The sequence below is a fragment of the Geotrypetes seraphini genome, chromosome 2 (genome assembly GCF_902459505.1).
Source record: "Geotrypetes seraphini chromosome 2, aGeoSer1.1, whole genome shotgun sequence".
In the NCBI taxonomy this organism is placed as follows: domain Eukaryota; kingdom Metazoa; phylum Chordata; class Amphibia; order Gymnophiona; family Dermophiidae; genus Geotrypetes; species Geotrypetes seraphini.
Genome location: NC_047085.1, coordinates 332,072,538 through 332,087,559, shown reverse-complemented (window position 1 = coordinate 332,087,559; position 15,022 = coordinate 332,072,538). Strand labels below are relative to the sequence as shown.

Genomic DNA, 15,022 nt, shown 5'->3' with positions numbered 1-15,022 from the left:
GAGTCAAGGATCTCTGCTTCATCCCAACCTGCAGGCTCTACACCTGACAGCTTGGTACCTCTCAACCTAACTGCCACTCTACAGTTTTCTCAATCTGTACAGGACATTCTAGAGGCTTCCAGGAAGCCTACCACTAGACAGCGTTACAACCAGAAATGGACTAGATATTCTGCTTGGTGCACCATTCATCACAAGGAGCCTCAATCTACCTCCTTGTCTTCAGTTTTGGATTATCTGTTCCATTTATCTCAGTCAGGCCTCAAATCCACATCCATTTGAGTCCATCTTAGTGCAATTGCTGCTTTTCATCAGCCTATCGAAGGGAAACCCCTACCTGCTCATCGTGTGGTTTCCAGATATATGAAAGGACTTTTCAATTTCAAACCACGTCTCAAACCGCCTCCAGTGGTTTGGGATCTCAATGTGGTTCTTGCTCGATTGATGAAGCCTCCTTTTGAACCAATGGCTTCGCCTCATCTTATATAGCTCACTTGGAAAGTGGTTTTTCTCATTGCTCTCATGTCTGCTCGCAGAGTCAGTGAACTACAAGCTTTAGTTGCAGACCCACCTTTCATAGTATTCCATCATGACAAGGTGGGCCTCCGTACTCATCCTAAATTCTTACCTAAAGTGGTTTCAGAATTTCATCTCAATCAATTCATTGTACTTCCAGTGTTTTTTTTCCAAAGCCTCATTCTCATCCTGGAGAAACAGCTCTTCATACTCTGGACTGTAAGCGTGCTTTCTACTTGCAAAGGACTAAGCCACACAGATCTGCTCCTCAACATTTTGTGTCCTTTGATCCAAACAAGTTGGGCCATCCGATTTCCAATCGCACCATCTCCAATTGGTTAGCTGCCTGCATCTCTTTCTGCTATACTCAGACTGGACTGCATCTATAGGGTAGAGTCACAGCCCATAAAATTAGAGCCATGGCAGCATCAGTAGCTTTCCTTAGATCTAATCCTATTGAGGAAATCTGCAAAGCTGCCACTTGGTCCTCGGTTCATACTTTCACCTCTCATTATTGTCTAGATTCTTTTTCCAGATGGGATGGCCATTTTGGCCAGGCAGTTTTACAAAATTTATTCTCCTAGATTGCCAACACTCCCACCATCCCATTCTGGTTAGCTTGGAGGTCACCCACATGTAAGAATATGCTTTCTTCTTGTCCTGGAATAAAGCACAGTTACTTACTGTAACAGGTGTTATCCAGGGACAGCAGGCAGATATTCTCATGACCCACCCAACTCCCCTGGTTGGCTTCTTAGCTAGCTATCTGAACTGAGGGGAACGCTGAGGAGGCGCGCCCTACGTTGGGCGGGAAAGCACTCGTGAACTTTCTAAGTTTTACAAGCAAGTCTGCTTGCGAGGCTGTCTGCATCGGGGCTCAGTGGATGACATCACCCACATGTGAGAATATCTGCCTGCTGTCCCTGGATAACACCTGTTACGGTAAGTAACTGTGCTAAATAGCACAAGGTACACCACCTCTAGAGCTAGTATGCCTGTATATAGATTTCCAAAAATCCATACATAAATTGTAACCTACGCCATTGTGTGTTCTGTTCATGCTTCACCCAAACTCCACTCGTATGTGTCCACTAGACAATATGCACCTTCCTTTAGTGGTGGAAAAAGTAATGGAGATTTTGCTGAAGGAAAAGGATAGTGAACTTTCTAGAACCCAATATATTGTTAGGTCTAAGGCAACATTGGTTTGGCTTGGTCTTACTTTGGTAAAATAATCTGATTTTTCTTTGACTGGGTGACCAGAGGACTAGATTAATGGCATGCACTAGATATGGAAGTTTATCTTCAAAACACTTAGACACACGAAATGCTGTAGAAACCTATGGTACTTTGTGTCTTAAGTGGTTTGAAAATGAGCCCCTTGATCCACTTAGATTTCAGCAAAGCCTTCGATACTGTTCCTCAAGAGGTTTAAGAATAAATTGAGTAGCCTATGAATGGGTCCCAAGCGTAGGCACCAGCTCTATGGTGCCAGGGGATGCTGAGTACCCCCAGTGTTGAGCCATGCCCCTTCACTGTGACTAGGGAGGGGTATTGTGTTAGGCACCCCTAAAACGTTTTGAACTGTTGGCAGTTGTGGTTCCATGATGGTGAACTGACCAGAATTTGGTTGACTGATAAAATAATAGTGTGATGGTAGATGGAATTAACTTGGAAGAAAGAAAGTGTGCTGCAGAAGTTGATTCTGTTCAATGTTTTTGTAAATTGAAAAGAACTATGGGAGGACCAGTAAAGAAAAAAAATTGAAAAAGACCCTAGGAGTCAAAGAATGTTATAAATTAGACTAAGAGGTCTATATAAAAACAATTCCCCCAAACGGTGGAACTTCAAAAGGGCTTGATATCAGAAGGTCTTATAGAAATTGATGTCCCATCAGTTAAAGAGCAGTTAATTTGGCACTGTTCAGAAGCACCAGAAAACAAATCAGTAAAGTGTGAGGTAGCCCTATGATCAGAGTGATGCTAAAGTGTTCATTTTCAGAGGAGACTCCCCATCTGTTCTTTGAAGGCTGGCGAGGAGGCCTTGGCAACTGAGAAAGCAATGGAGTAAATTGGAAACAAGACAAAACAGAAGCTTTACTTGTATTTATAACTTGGTCTACAGAAAATGTGTTTATGAACACGTGTGTTTATGCAGCATTAATGAACAGTGATGCTTGAAGAGCCCTTTTTTGTGCTTGTCGTTTTACACTTTGTGTGTGAGATTACAAAGCATTAAATAAATGTAATGGGCAAATGTTCATATTTTTCAGGTGGTCGCTTCCAAATCATGAAAATTATGCTCTCCAACATGCGGATAGTTCAATGTTTTACATCACAGAAAAGGTGTGTAACCATTTACATCACAGTTTTCGATACTTGGATAACCATTTTGGGAAAAGTTGCAACACTGAGGTTGGATCCCCATTGTCCCCAGTACTGTTCAATGAATATATGGCATCATTTTGTGATAATTTTTCTACCTGTTGTGTGAAATTCTTTTCATGTGTTATGTTTTTATTGATACCAATTCAAGATATACTTCATCTACCTTTACAGCAAATGTAATCTATATATATAAAATCGGAGGTATGTATGTGTGTATGTATGTGTGTATGTGCCGCGATCACGCAAAAACGGCTTGACCGATTTGAACGAAACTTGGTATGCTGATCCCTCACTACCTGGGATGATATGTTCTGGGGGTCTCGCGGCCCACCTGCACATGTGGGCGGAGCTACAAACATAAAATCAGATTTCACCCATTCATGTCAATGGAAAAAATGTAAAAAGCTGCCATTCTCACAGTAATTCAAAAACGGCTTGACCAATGTGAACGAAACTTGGTATGCAGATCCCTCACTACCTGGGGTGATATGTTCTGGGGGTCTCGCGGCCCACCTGCACACGTGGGCGGAGCTACAAACAGAAAATCAGATATCACCCATTCATGTTAATGGAAAAAATGTAAAAAGCTGCCATTCTCACAGTAATTCAAAAACGGCTTGACCGATTTGAACGAAACTTGGTATGCAGATCCCTCACTACCAGGGGTGATATGTTCTGGGGGTCTCGCGGCCCACCTGCACACGTGGGCAGAGCTACAAACAGAAAATCAGATTTCACCCATTCATGTCAATGGAAAAAATGTAAAAAGCTGCCATTCTCACTGTAATTCAAAAACGGCTTGACCGATTTGAACAAAACTTGGTATGCAGATCCCTCACTACCTGGGGTGATATGTTCTGGGGGTCTCGCGGCCCACCTGCACACATGGGCGGAGCTACAAACAGAAAATCAGATTTCACCCATTCATGTCAATGGAAAAAATGTAAAAAGCTGCCATTCTCACTGTAATTCAAAAACGGCTTGACCGATTTGAACGAAACTTGGTATGCAGATCCCTCACTATCTGGGGTGATATGTTCTGGGGGTCTCTCGGCCCACAACTCTATGTTGCTTGCTCAAGGGTGGGTTCACCCAAGAATTTATATGTTCTTGCTCCTGGAGGTGAAACTAAAAATGTTGTTTATAATCACGTTTTGCGTTAGTTGTATTGTATTCATTTTGTCAAATATTTCACATTATAATTTGAATATTGTACTTTTTATTAAGCTGTAAAAAAATAATTTCATTCACCACTATAAAGTATCTTTATTTCAATCCATTTACAGTGTTATTGCTATAATTAAATACCCGTGCAACGCCGGGGCATCAGCTAGTCTTTTATATAAAAATGGAATTAAGTACAGCACATGGTTTAAAATTGAATAGAGACAAAACCAAATTACTTTGGCTTGATAGAGTTAGATGTAATATTCCTAAGGAATTGCTTTTCTCTGATGGATTTAAACTGAAAGTTGATAGTGTCACCAACATTCTCGGTGTTCATTTAGATACATCGTTATCTTTGATATAAAAACGTAAGAATAGCCTTACTGGGTCAGACCAATGGTCCATCTAGCCCAGTATCCTGTCTTCACAGAGGTCAATCCAAGTCACAAGTACCTGGCAAAAACCCAAATAGTAGCAGCATTCCATGCTACCATCCCATGTCTGTCTCAACAGCAGACTATGGACTTTTCCTCCAGGAACTTGTCCAAACATTTTTTTTAAACCAGCTACATTATCTGCTCTTACCACATCCTCTGGGAATGTGTTCCAGATTAGAGTTACATTTTATTAATTACATTGTTTCAGGAGACTTTGATCTATTTTTGATGAAAAACATTTTACAATTTTAGTTCAAGCATTCATCCTCTCTAAATTAGATTATTGCAATGGTTTATACCAGGGGTTCCCAATAGGTCGATCGCGATCGACCGGTAGCTCGCCAAGGCAAAGTGAGTCGATCATCCAGGACTCACTTTGCCTTGGCGATCTATCGAGCCGATCAGTCTTCCTCTCCCTGACGTCAATTCTGCCCTTGGAGAGGAAGTTCGGGCCAGCTAATCGCTGCCTGGCTGGGCGGAACTTCCTCTTCGACGGCAGAATTGACGTTGGGAAGAGGAATGCTAGTCGGCCCGAAGCAGGGAGAGCATGGGGTGGCGTCGGCGTCGGCTTTGGGGCCTGTTATCCATTGGTGGCATTTGGGTCCTGTTCCCCGATGGAAGCGGCAGTGGCAGTGGCTTGGGGAAGGGCAGGGAGAAAGAAAGAAAGGGGGCAGGCAGGGAAACAGAAGGAAAGAAGAGAAACAGAAAAAAAGAAAGGGGGCATGAAGAGAGAAAGAAAGAAAGGTCAGGGAGAGAGGAAGAAAAAGTTGGGGGAGGGAATGAGGTGTGGAGGAGAGGAAGCATACAGGCTAAAAGAAAGATTGGATGCACAGTCAGAAGAAGAAAGTGCAACCAGAGACTCATTAAATCACCAGACAAGGTAGGAAAAATGATTTTATTTTAAATTTAGTGATCAAAATTTGTCTGAATTTATATCTGCTGTCTATATTTTACAATATGGTCCCCTTTTACTAAACCGCAATAGTGGTTTTTAGCACAGGGAGTCTATGAGCGTCGAGAGCAGCGCTGGGCATTCAGCGCAGCTCCCTGCGCTAAAAACTGCTATTGTGGTTTAGTAAAAAGGGAGGGAGGTGGGTATTTGTCTATTTTTGTATGGTTGTTACTGAGATGACAGTGCATAGAGTCATCTGCTTTGACTTCTTTGAAAAAAACCCGGAATAGGAATGATAATTAACAATTCTATGCGTACAGTGTGCGTTGTGTTTTTTTTAAATTTTATTGTTAGTAGATCATTTTGACTTGGTCATTTTAAAAGTAGCTCACGAGTCAAAAAAGTGTGGGCACCCCTGGTTTATACTTTATACTGTCTTTTCTCTAGTAATCTGCTTTCTGAATTACAAGTGATCCAATATACCACTATGAAGATGATTTTAAACAAAAGAGGTCAAATCATTGCCTACTTTGGCAATGCTCCATTGGCTACCTATTAAGATGCATTATTTTTGTAAATTATTATATTGTTTTGTTTTCATTTCCATTATCTCCATTGTCTTTACAAGCTAGAGATTTCCATTTTCCATCTTTTGTTGGGTTAAATATATATAAAAATATCTCTGCCTCCTTTCAATATTAAGCAGTTTCAGCTTTGGGTTCTTTACCTGTTGAATTGAGGATGATTTCCTCTTATTTATTATTTCAAAAACAGTTGAAAGTTTATGTTTAAAAAAATTTCTTTTTTGGTTTTTTGTTATGTTGATGTTCCTAAATATTTTTTGTGTTATCTGCTTTGAACCTGTTTCAGGGAGTTGGCGGAATATAAGTGCTATTACCATTACCATTCTATATTCTTGTATTTGCGCCAGCATAGACTTACAGATAATTCTGTTTAGATTTTTGTTTGTTGATACTTTTTTTATCCCAGGACAAGCAGGCAGCATATTCTTAACGCATGGGTGACGTCACCGACGGAGCCCCGGTACGGACACTTTTAATTAGAAAGTTCTAGTTGGCTGCACCGCGCATGCGCGAGTGCCTTCCTGCCCGACGGAGGAGAGCGTGGTCCCCAGTTTCTTCGTTTCCGCGGAGCGAAGAAGACGCATGTGTTTTCAACGGCTGTTGAAATATCTGATTTTTGCCTTCCAGCTCGCGAAATTGTCTTCCTTTTTGTTCTTTTTCCTTCGGGTTTCTTTTTCCATTCTAAATAGCAAAAAAAAAAACAAACAAAAAAAACCTTTGTTTTTTCTTTATTTTTCAGGCCGGCCCCGGCGGGGCCTGTTGCCACCATACAGGCCTCCGGTTTTGATTTTGCGGAGGCCATTTTTCCCTTCATGCCCCCTCAGCCGGGCTTTAAGAAGTGCCAGCGGTGTGCACGCCCGATCTCTCTCACTGACCCGCACAATTGGTGCCTACAGTGCCTGGGTCCAGAGCATCGGGCTGACACCTGCACCCGCTGTGCTACTCTTAAAAAACGTACATTAAAAAATAGACAGATCCAACAGAATATCCTTTTCGGTACCGGATCTGCCATGGAATCGGCCGCGCCGTCAACGGCACCGCAAAAGTCAGCACCAACTACTTCGACAACGCCTGATCCTTCCTCGGGGTCGCTGGCACCAGGTAAGCCGGCTAAGAAGCCTTCCACTTCCCTTGAGCGCCCTCCTGCCACAGCGGCGACGCCGGTCCTCCCTGCATCACGCCGACCCCGCAAACGCTCCGCCCCGATTTCGGTGAGTGCCTCGTCATCGGCATCCTCATCGCCGGGGCATGGAGCGGCACCTATGGTACCGAAAAAGAAAAAAGCGGTACCGGTGCCCCCTCTGGACGACCGCATTGCGGCCATACTCCAAAGCCAATTGCAGGAGCAACTACAACAACAACTCCAACACTTGTTGCCAGCAATGTTGGCCCCGCTCCTTCCGGTACCGGACCGGCCCGAGCCTCGCACCATACCACCGGTGTCGACACCATCGGTACCATTGAACACCTCCATGCCGGTACTCGCGGCTGAACCACTCAATCCTCCCGTGCAACCACGCTCTGACGCCGACCCTCCCCGACATCGAGACCGACACCAGTCCCCCCGAGACCAGGACCGGCACCGGTCTTCCTCCCCTGGTACCGTCTCGATGCGCTCTGGCAAATCAATCTCTAAGACTCGCCACACTGAGCCGTCCACACCACCGTCCCGTCCTACGCACACCGACGTCAGGGACCCGGACTTATGGGAAGAATCCCCACCCGGTACCGATGATGAGGCTTCATCAACGGACGAGGAACCCTCGATGGTCGATACCAGTTCCAAACCTGAACAGTCCTCATTCACAAAATTTCTAAGGGAAATGTCGGCGGCTCTGTCTATCCCATTGGAATCCGACTCTAAGAAGTCCCAGGCTTTCCTTGACGCCCTGGACTTCGAACAACCCCCCAAAGAATTTTTGAAGTTACCCGTCCACGACATCTTACGGGAATCTTTTTACAAAAATTGGGAAAACCCTCTCACGGTACCGGGTGCCCCTTGAAAACTAGATAGTTTATACAGGGTCATTCCTATCCCGGGGTTCGACAAGACTCAACTACCCCATGAATCCCTTCTAGTGGAGTCCACCTTAAAGAAAACCCAGGGCTCCAGTGTTTATGCCTCCACCCCTCCTGGCAGAGAGGGCAGAACGATGGATAAATTTGGCAAGCGCCTTTATCAGAATTCCATGCTTGCCAACAGGGCTAATAATTACACCTTCCACTACATGAAGCATTTGGTGCAACAACTCTCCTCCTTACAAAAGTACATCCCTGAGCGTAAGGTCCCGGTTTTTCAACAACAAATTTCCAGTTTGCTCCAACTCCGGAAATTTATGGTGCGCTCCATTTATGACTCTTTTGAGCTGACCTCTCGAGCATCTGCCATGGCTGTTGCCATGAGGCGCTTGGCCTGGCTGAGAGTTTCTGACCTCGACATTAATCACCAAGACCGCCTGGCTAACGCACCTTGTCTTGGTGATGAACTCTTTGGGGAATCCCTGGACTCAACTACCCAGAAACTCTCGGCACACGAGACCAGGTGGGATACCCTGATCAAACCTAAGAAGAAGACTCCACCAGCTCGCCCCTACAGACAGCAGTCTTCCTACCAATGCAGGTTCTCGGCCAGACCTCTCAACCCGCCTCAACAACAGCCTCGCCGGCCTCGTCAGCAGCACCAAACTCAGGCTCGCTCACAGTCTCACCAACCTGCCAAGCCTCTCCCTCAGTCAAAACCATCTCAGCCCTTTTGACTCTTTTCTCCAGGGCATAGCCAGTCTCCCACCATCATTGCCTCTTCCTCAGCCAATCGGAGGACGCCTACAACTCTTCCTCAACCGTTGGGAGGTCATCACATCAGACCTGTGGGTCCTCAACATCATTCGCCACGGCTACTCTCTCAACTTCTAGACTCTTCCACCAGACAATCCTCCCATAGAGTCTGTTTCTCACTCCTCCCAATCCCTCCTCCTCCTGCGGGAGGTCCAATCCCTCCTTCTTCTCAATGCCATCGAAGAGGTACCCCCAGACCAAAGGGGTCAGGGATTCTACTCCGGCTACTTCCTGGTTCCCAAAAAGACAGGAGACCTCCGTCCCATCCTCGATCTCCGGAACCTCAACAAGTGTCTGGTCAAGGAAAAGTTCAGAATGCTTTCCCTTGCCACGCTTTACCCTCTTCTCTCTCATCACGACTGGCTATGTTCCCTAGACCTCAAAGAGGCCTACACTCACATTCCAATCCATCTGTCTTCACGTCGCTACCTTCGATTTCAGGTTCAGCACCTTCACTACCAGTACAAAGTGCTACCCTTTGGCCTCGCATCATCACCCAGGGTGTTCACCAAGTGCCTCATTGTGGTGGCGGCCTTTCTCAGGTCCCACAACCTCCAGGTGTTCCCCTACTTGGACGATTGGTTAGTGAAAGCACCTACGTCTCCTCTTGTGCTACAAGCCACTCAGCACACCATCTCCTTCCTCCACCTCCTGGAGTTCGAGATCAACTACCTCAAGTCGCATCTGCTTCCCACACAGCGACTGCAGTTTATTGGAGCCGTCCTCGACACCACTCTGATGAGGGCGTTTCTCCCCTCAGACCTTCAACGGACCCTGCTCCATCTCTGCCGTCAGGTGCTCCTTCGTCGCTCCATTCCAGCTCGACAAATGATGGTCCTCTTGGGCCACATGGCCTCGACGGGCCATGTGCTTCCTCTGGCGCGACTCCACCTCAGGACACCTCAATGGACTCTGGCCAACCAATGGTCACAGACCACGGATCCTCTTTCTCATCCCATCTCTGTGACATCGTCTCTTCAGCAATCTCTTCAATGGTGGTTGAACTCCTCCAATCTTTCCAGGGGTCTACTCTTTCATCTACCCCCTCACTCCATGGTCATAACCACAAATGCCTCCCCCTATGCATGGGGAGCTCACCTGGGAGATCTGCGCACCCAGGGACTCTGGACCCATCAGGAGCGTCAGCATCACATCAACTTCCTCGAACTCAGGGCCATGTTCTATGCTCTCAAGGCCTTCCAGCACATTCTCTACCCTCAGGTTCTTCTCCTGTGCACAGACAACCAAGTCGCCATGTACTACATAAACAAGCAAGGCGGCACCGGATCTCCCCTCCTCTGTCAGGAGGCCATCCGCATCTGGACCGGGGCCACGGCCCGCAGTCTCTTTCTCAAGGCTGTCTATATCCAGGGCGAACAGAACTCCCTGGCCGACAATCTCAGCCACATCCTTCAACCTCACGAGTGGACCCTGGATCCTCCCACACTCCACTCCATCTTTGCTCTCTGGGGCACTCCTCAGGTGGACCTCTTTGCAGTTCCTCACAACCATCAGCTGCCCCAGTTCTGCTTCAGACTCTTCTCTCCTCATCGTCTGGCCCCGGATGCGTTCCTGTTCGACTGGATGGATCAGTTCCTCTATGCCTTTCCTCCACTGCCTCTGATGTTGCGGACGCTATTCAAACTCCGCAGGGACAGAGCCACCATGATTCTCATCGCTCCTCGGTGGCCTCGCCAACACTGGTTCTCCCTCCTGCTCCAGCTCAGCTCCAGGGAGCCCATTCCTCTTCCTGTGTTTCCTACTCTACTTACGCAGCAGCATCAGTCTCTACTACATCCCAATCTGTCCTCGCTCCACCTGACAGCTTGGTTTCTCTCGGGCTGACCTCCCTAGAGAATCTGTCTCAGCCTGTCCGTCGCATTTTGGATGCCTCCAGGAAACCGGCCACCCTCCAATGTTACCATCAGAAGTGGACCAGGTTCTCCTCTTGGTGTCTACTGCATCACCACGATCCCACCTCATTAGCGGTGGAAACTGTACTGGACTATTTGCTCTCTCTATCCGATGCTGGCCTCAAATCCACCTCAATCAGAGTCCACCTCAGTGCCATCACTGCGTTTCATGAGCCTATCCACGGAAAACCTCTCACGGCTCATCCCCTGGTTTCCAGGTTCATGCGGGGCCTCTTCAATGTCAAACCACCTCTGAAGCCTCCCCCAGCCGTCTGGGACCTGAATGTGGTTTTATCAGCCCTCATGAAACCTCCGTTTGAACCACTTGCCACTGCTTCATTCAAATTTCTGACTTGGAAGGTGCTTTTCCTCATTGCCATCACCTCTGCCAGGAGGGTTAGTGAGTTGCATGCACTGGTTGCCGACCCACCTTTCACTGTTTTTCACCATGACAAGGTGGTTCTGCGTACCCATCCTAAATTCCTTCCCAAAGTGGTCTCGGACTTCCACCTCAACCAATCCATTGTGTTGCCTGTCTTTTTCCCTAAGCCCCATTCTCATCCTGGAGAACAGGCGTGGCACACGCTGGACTGTAAGCGTGCCCTTGCATACTACCTTGACCGTACCAGGGCTCACCGCTCGTCCCCTCAGCTCTTTTTGTCCTTCGACCCCAACCGTCTAGGTCGCCCTGTCTCTAAACGGACGCTCTCCAACTGGCTTGCTGCCTGCATTGCGTTCTGTTATGCTCGGGCCGGTCTCTCACTGGAAGGTGCTGACACGGCCCACAGGGTCAGAGCTATGGCTGCTTCTGTGGCTTTCCTCCGTTCCACGCCCATCGAGGAAATCTGCAAGGCTGCCACTTGGTCCTCAGTTCACACGTTCATTACTCACTACTGTCTGGATACCTTCTCCAGACGGGATGGACACTTCGGCCAATCTGTGTTACATAATTTATTTTCCTAATGGCCAACCATCCCTCCTCCCTCTCTGTTAGCTTAGAGGTCACTCATGCGTTAAGAATATGCTGCCTGCTTGTCCTGGGATAAAGCACAGTTACTTACCGTAACAGGTGTTATCCAGGGACAGCAGGCAGATATTCTTACGTCCCTCCCACCTCCCCGGGTTGGCTTCTTAGCTGGCTTATCTTAACTGGGAACCACGCTCTCCTCCGTCGGGCGGGAAGGCACTCACGCATGCGCGGTGCGGCCAACTAGAACTTTCTAGTTAAAAGTGTCCGTACCGGGGCTCCGTCGGTGACGTCACCCATGCGTTAAGAATATCTGCCTGCTGTCCCTGGATAACACCTGTTACGGTAAGTAACTGTGCTATACTGCCTATACTACCACATTATATCTAGGAGGTATACAATCTAATATATAAAACAAATGCAAAACATGAACAGGAACTCCATATAGTGGATAGGAAAGAGGACACCATTCAAACTATAGCAACCATTCATAAAATAATCTACCAGATAAATTCTCAAGCTAGTCAAAATCTTTTGATTGGATAGCCAAGGTAAAATGTGGGTGTTTTTTTTCAGAAGTTTTAAACCTAAGGATAGACATTTCTGCTTGAATTAGAGGGAGGAGGCCATTTCACACGGAGAAAAAATTTATCCCCGTCTCCGCCCCATCCCTACGAACTCGGTCCCCATCTCTTCCCCATCCTTGCGCATCTCTGCCCCATCCCTACGAACCCGGCCCCCATCTCCGCCCAATCCCTAAGAACTCAGTCTCCATCTCTGCCCCATCCCTATGAAGTCGGTTCCCATCTCTGCCCCATCTCTAAGAACTCAGTCCCCATCTACATAGTAACATAGTAGATGACGGCAGATAAAGACCCGAATGGTCCATCCAGTCTGCCCAACCTGATTCAATTTAAATTTATTAATTTTTTCTTCTTAGCTATTTCTGGGCAAGAATACAAAGCTTTACCCGCTACTGAGCTTGGGTTCCAACTGCCGAAATCTCTGTTAAGACTTACTCCAGCCCATCTACACCCTCCCAGCCATTGAAGCCATCTCTGCCACATCCCTGCGCATCTCTGCTCCATCCCTATGAATTCAGTCCCTATCTCTGCCCCATCCTTACGCATCTCCGCCCCATCCCTACGAACTCGGTCCCCATCTCTGCTCCATCCTTGAACATTTCTGCCCCATCCCTGCGAACTCAGTCCCCATCTCTGCCCCATCCCTGCAAACTCGGTCCCCATCTCCGCCCCAGCCCTGTGAACTCAGTCCCCTCCCCATCCCTTCGAACTCGGTCCCCATCCCCACCCCGTTCCCGCAAACCATCTAATCCCATCCGCACAAACTTATTATATTAAAGTATAAAAAGAAATAATATTCTTTACAATTGTCATTTTAGAAATCAGAGTTCTGGCTGCCGAACTAGAGAAAAAGATCTTCAGTTGGCAGGGCTTTGTTTATAAACATCTGTCAACACAGCTATAATACTACTTTATCCTAAAGCAGGGGTAGGGAATTCCGGTCCTCGAGAGCCGTATTCCAGTCGGGTTTTCAGGATTTCCCCAATGAATATGCATTGAAAGCAGTGCATGCACATAGATCTCATGCATATTCATTGGGGAAATCCTGAAAACCCGATTGGAATACGGCTCTTGAGGACCAGAGTTCCCTACCCCTGTCCTAAAGCAAAGAATAGAAATATAAATTTTTTTTCTACCTTTGTTGTCTGGTTTCTGCTTTCCTCATCTGTTCGTCATTCTCTTCCTTCCATCCACTGTCTGCTTTCTCTGTACCTCTTCCATATGGCATCTGCTGTATTTCTATACCTCTACCAGAAACTATCTGCCTCTCCTTTCCATCTCTCCCTCTCCCTCCCCCCCATTGGTCTGGCACCCATCTGCTTCCCTCCGCTCCCCCCATGTTCTGGCATCTCTTGTCTCTTCCTTTCCAAGTTTTATTTAAAATTTGATTAAACGCTTATACAAGTTTCTAAGTGATTTACAATTAAAATCAGGGTTAAAATACATAGGTCATACTGGACTAAGACAAGACTATCACTTACAGAAACCAAAAGGAAGGAGGGTATAACTACAATTGAAATAGGAGAGAAACTATATAAGGGCAAAAACAAAAGAAAGGGTAAGATAATAGCCTAAAAATGCTAGGTTATCACTGTGGAGAAGTTAATTAATTCTGGGAAAGGGCCCAGTGTTTGCCGTTTGCTTCAGCTCTCGAACGCGTCATTAAACAGGAAACTTTTAAGAGAGCTTTTAAATTTATCTAACCGTGTTTCAGCTCTGATAAAAGACGGCAGGTTATCCCAAATTTATAGTGCAGTTACTGAGAAAATTTCTGCTCTTCTTGTACTGATTATTTTTAAGGAGGGGATGGTCAAAAGATTTTGATAGCCGATCTAAGAGATCTTAATGTGTATAAGGAATGAGAAGCTTATCTAAGAAGAATGGTTGTTTCGCTTCGCGGATTTTGAAAGTTAATAGTGCCAGTTTGAAGGTAATTCTATGTTGTATCGGTAGCCAGTGTGCAAGTTTCAAAAGGGGGAGACATGATCAAATTTTTTTGAATTTGTGATGATTTTTATTGCTGTGTTTTGTATTATTTGTAGACACCTTATTTCTTTTTGTGGCAGATTTATGTAAGGAGAATTACAGTAGTCGAGTTTAGTGATAATCAATGAATGAATCAATATATTTAAGGCTGGTGGGTGTAGTACCTTAGTTAGAGATCCTGTCCATCTCTCCCTCCCTCCCCCTGGTGTTTTTAACATCTCTTTCCTCCTTTCCTCCCTTCAAATCTGGTATCTGTCTCCTCCCCCTCCTCCCCCTCCTCCAATGCTCTGGTATCTCTGTCTCCTCTCCCTTTCCTTTCCCTTCCTTTTCTTTTCTGCTCTTCCTTCTCAATTTGTTTTCTACCTCTTGTCTACTTTCTTACTTTCCAGTCCTCAGTTTCTCTTTCATTGTGTCTACCTACAGCTTGCTACCTTTTTCCCTCACCCCTTCCAGTATCTCACTAACTCTATCCTCTTCTTCCAATCCAGCATGTGCCCTTTTTTTTCTTTATCCTTTCCTTCCATCCAGTATGTGTTTTCTCTCTTTCCTCTCCACTTCCTTCCAAAGTCTGATCCTCTCTCCCCTCTCCCATCCAGTGTCTATTTCCATCTCTCTCTCCCCTCCCATCCAGTGTCTGATCCCCTTTCCCTCCTCCCCACTTCCTTCAAGCATCTGTTCCCCTCTCTCACCCCTTCTATCCAGCATCTGCTACCCTCTCTCCCTCCTCTCCATTTCCATCCAGCATCTGCTCCTCCCT

General features: G+C 46.4%; 1 protein-coding gene across 5 annotated transcripts in view; it reads left to right on the top strand.

The window, feature by feature from the left end:
• Window positions 1-15,022, top strand: part of ELMO1 (engulfment and cell motility 1) — a 668,619-nt gene that overhangs the window by 156,685 nt on the left and 496,912 nt on the right. For 4 of the 5 annotated variants that reach the window (XM_033930221.1, XM_033930218.1, XM_033930220.1 and 1 more), the window contains exon 5: window positions 2,786-2,858. The exons of the other annotated variant lie outside the window; for it this stretch is intronic. In XM_033930221.1, coding sequence (XP_033786112.1) covers window positions 2,786-2,858 — 73 coding nt within the window. The remainder of the gene's footprint in view (window positions 1-2,785; window positions 2,859-15,022) is intronic. 5 annotated transcript variants of the gene reach the window in all.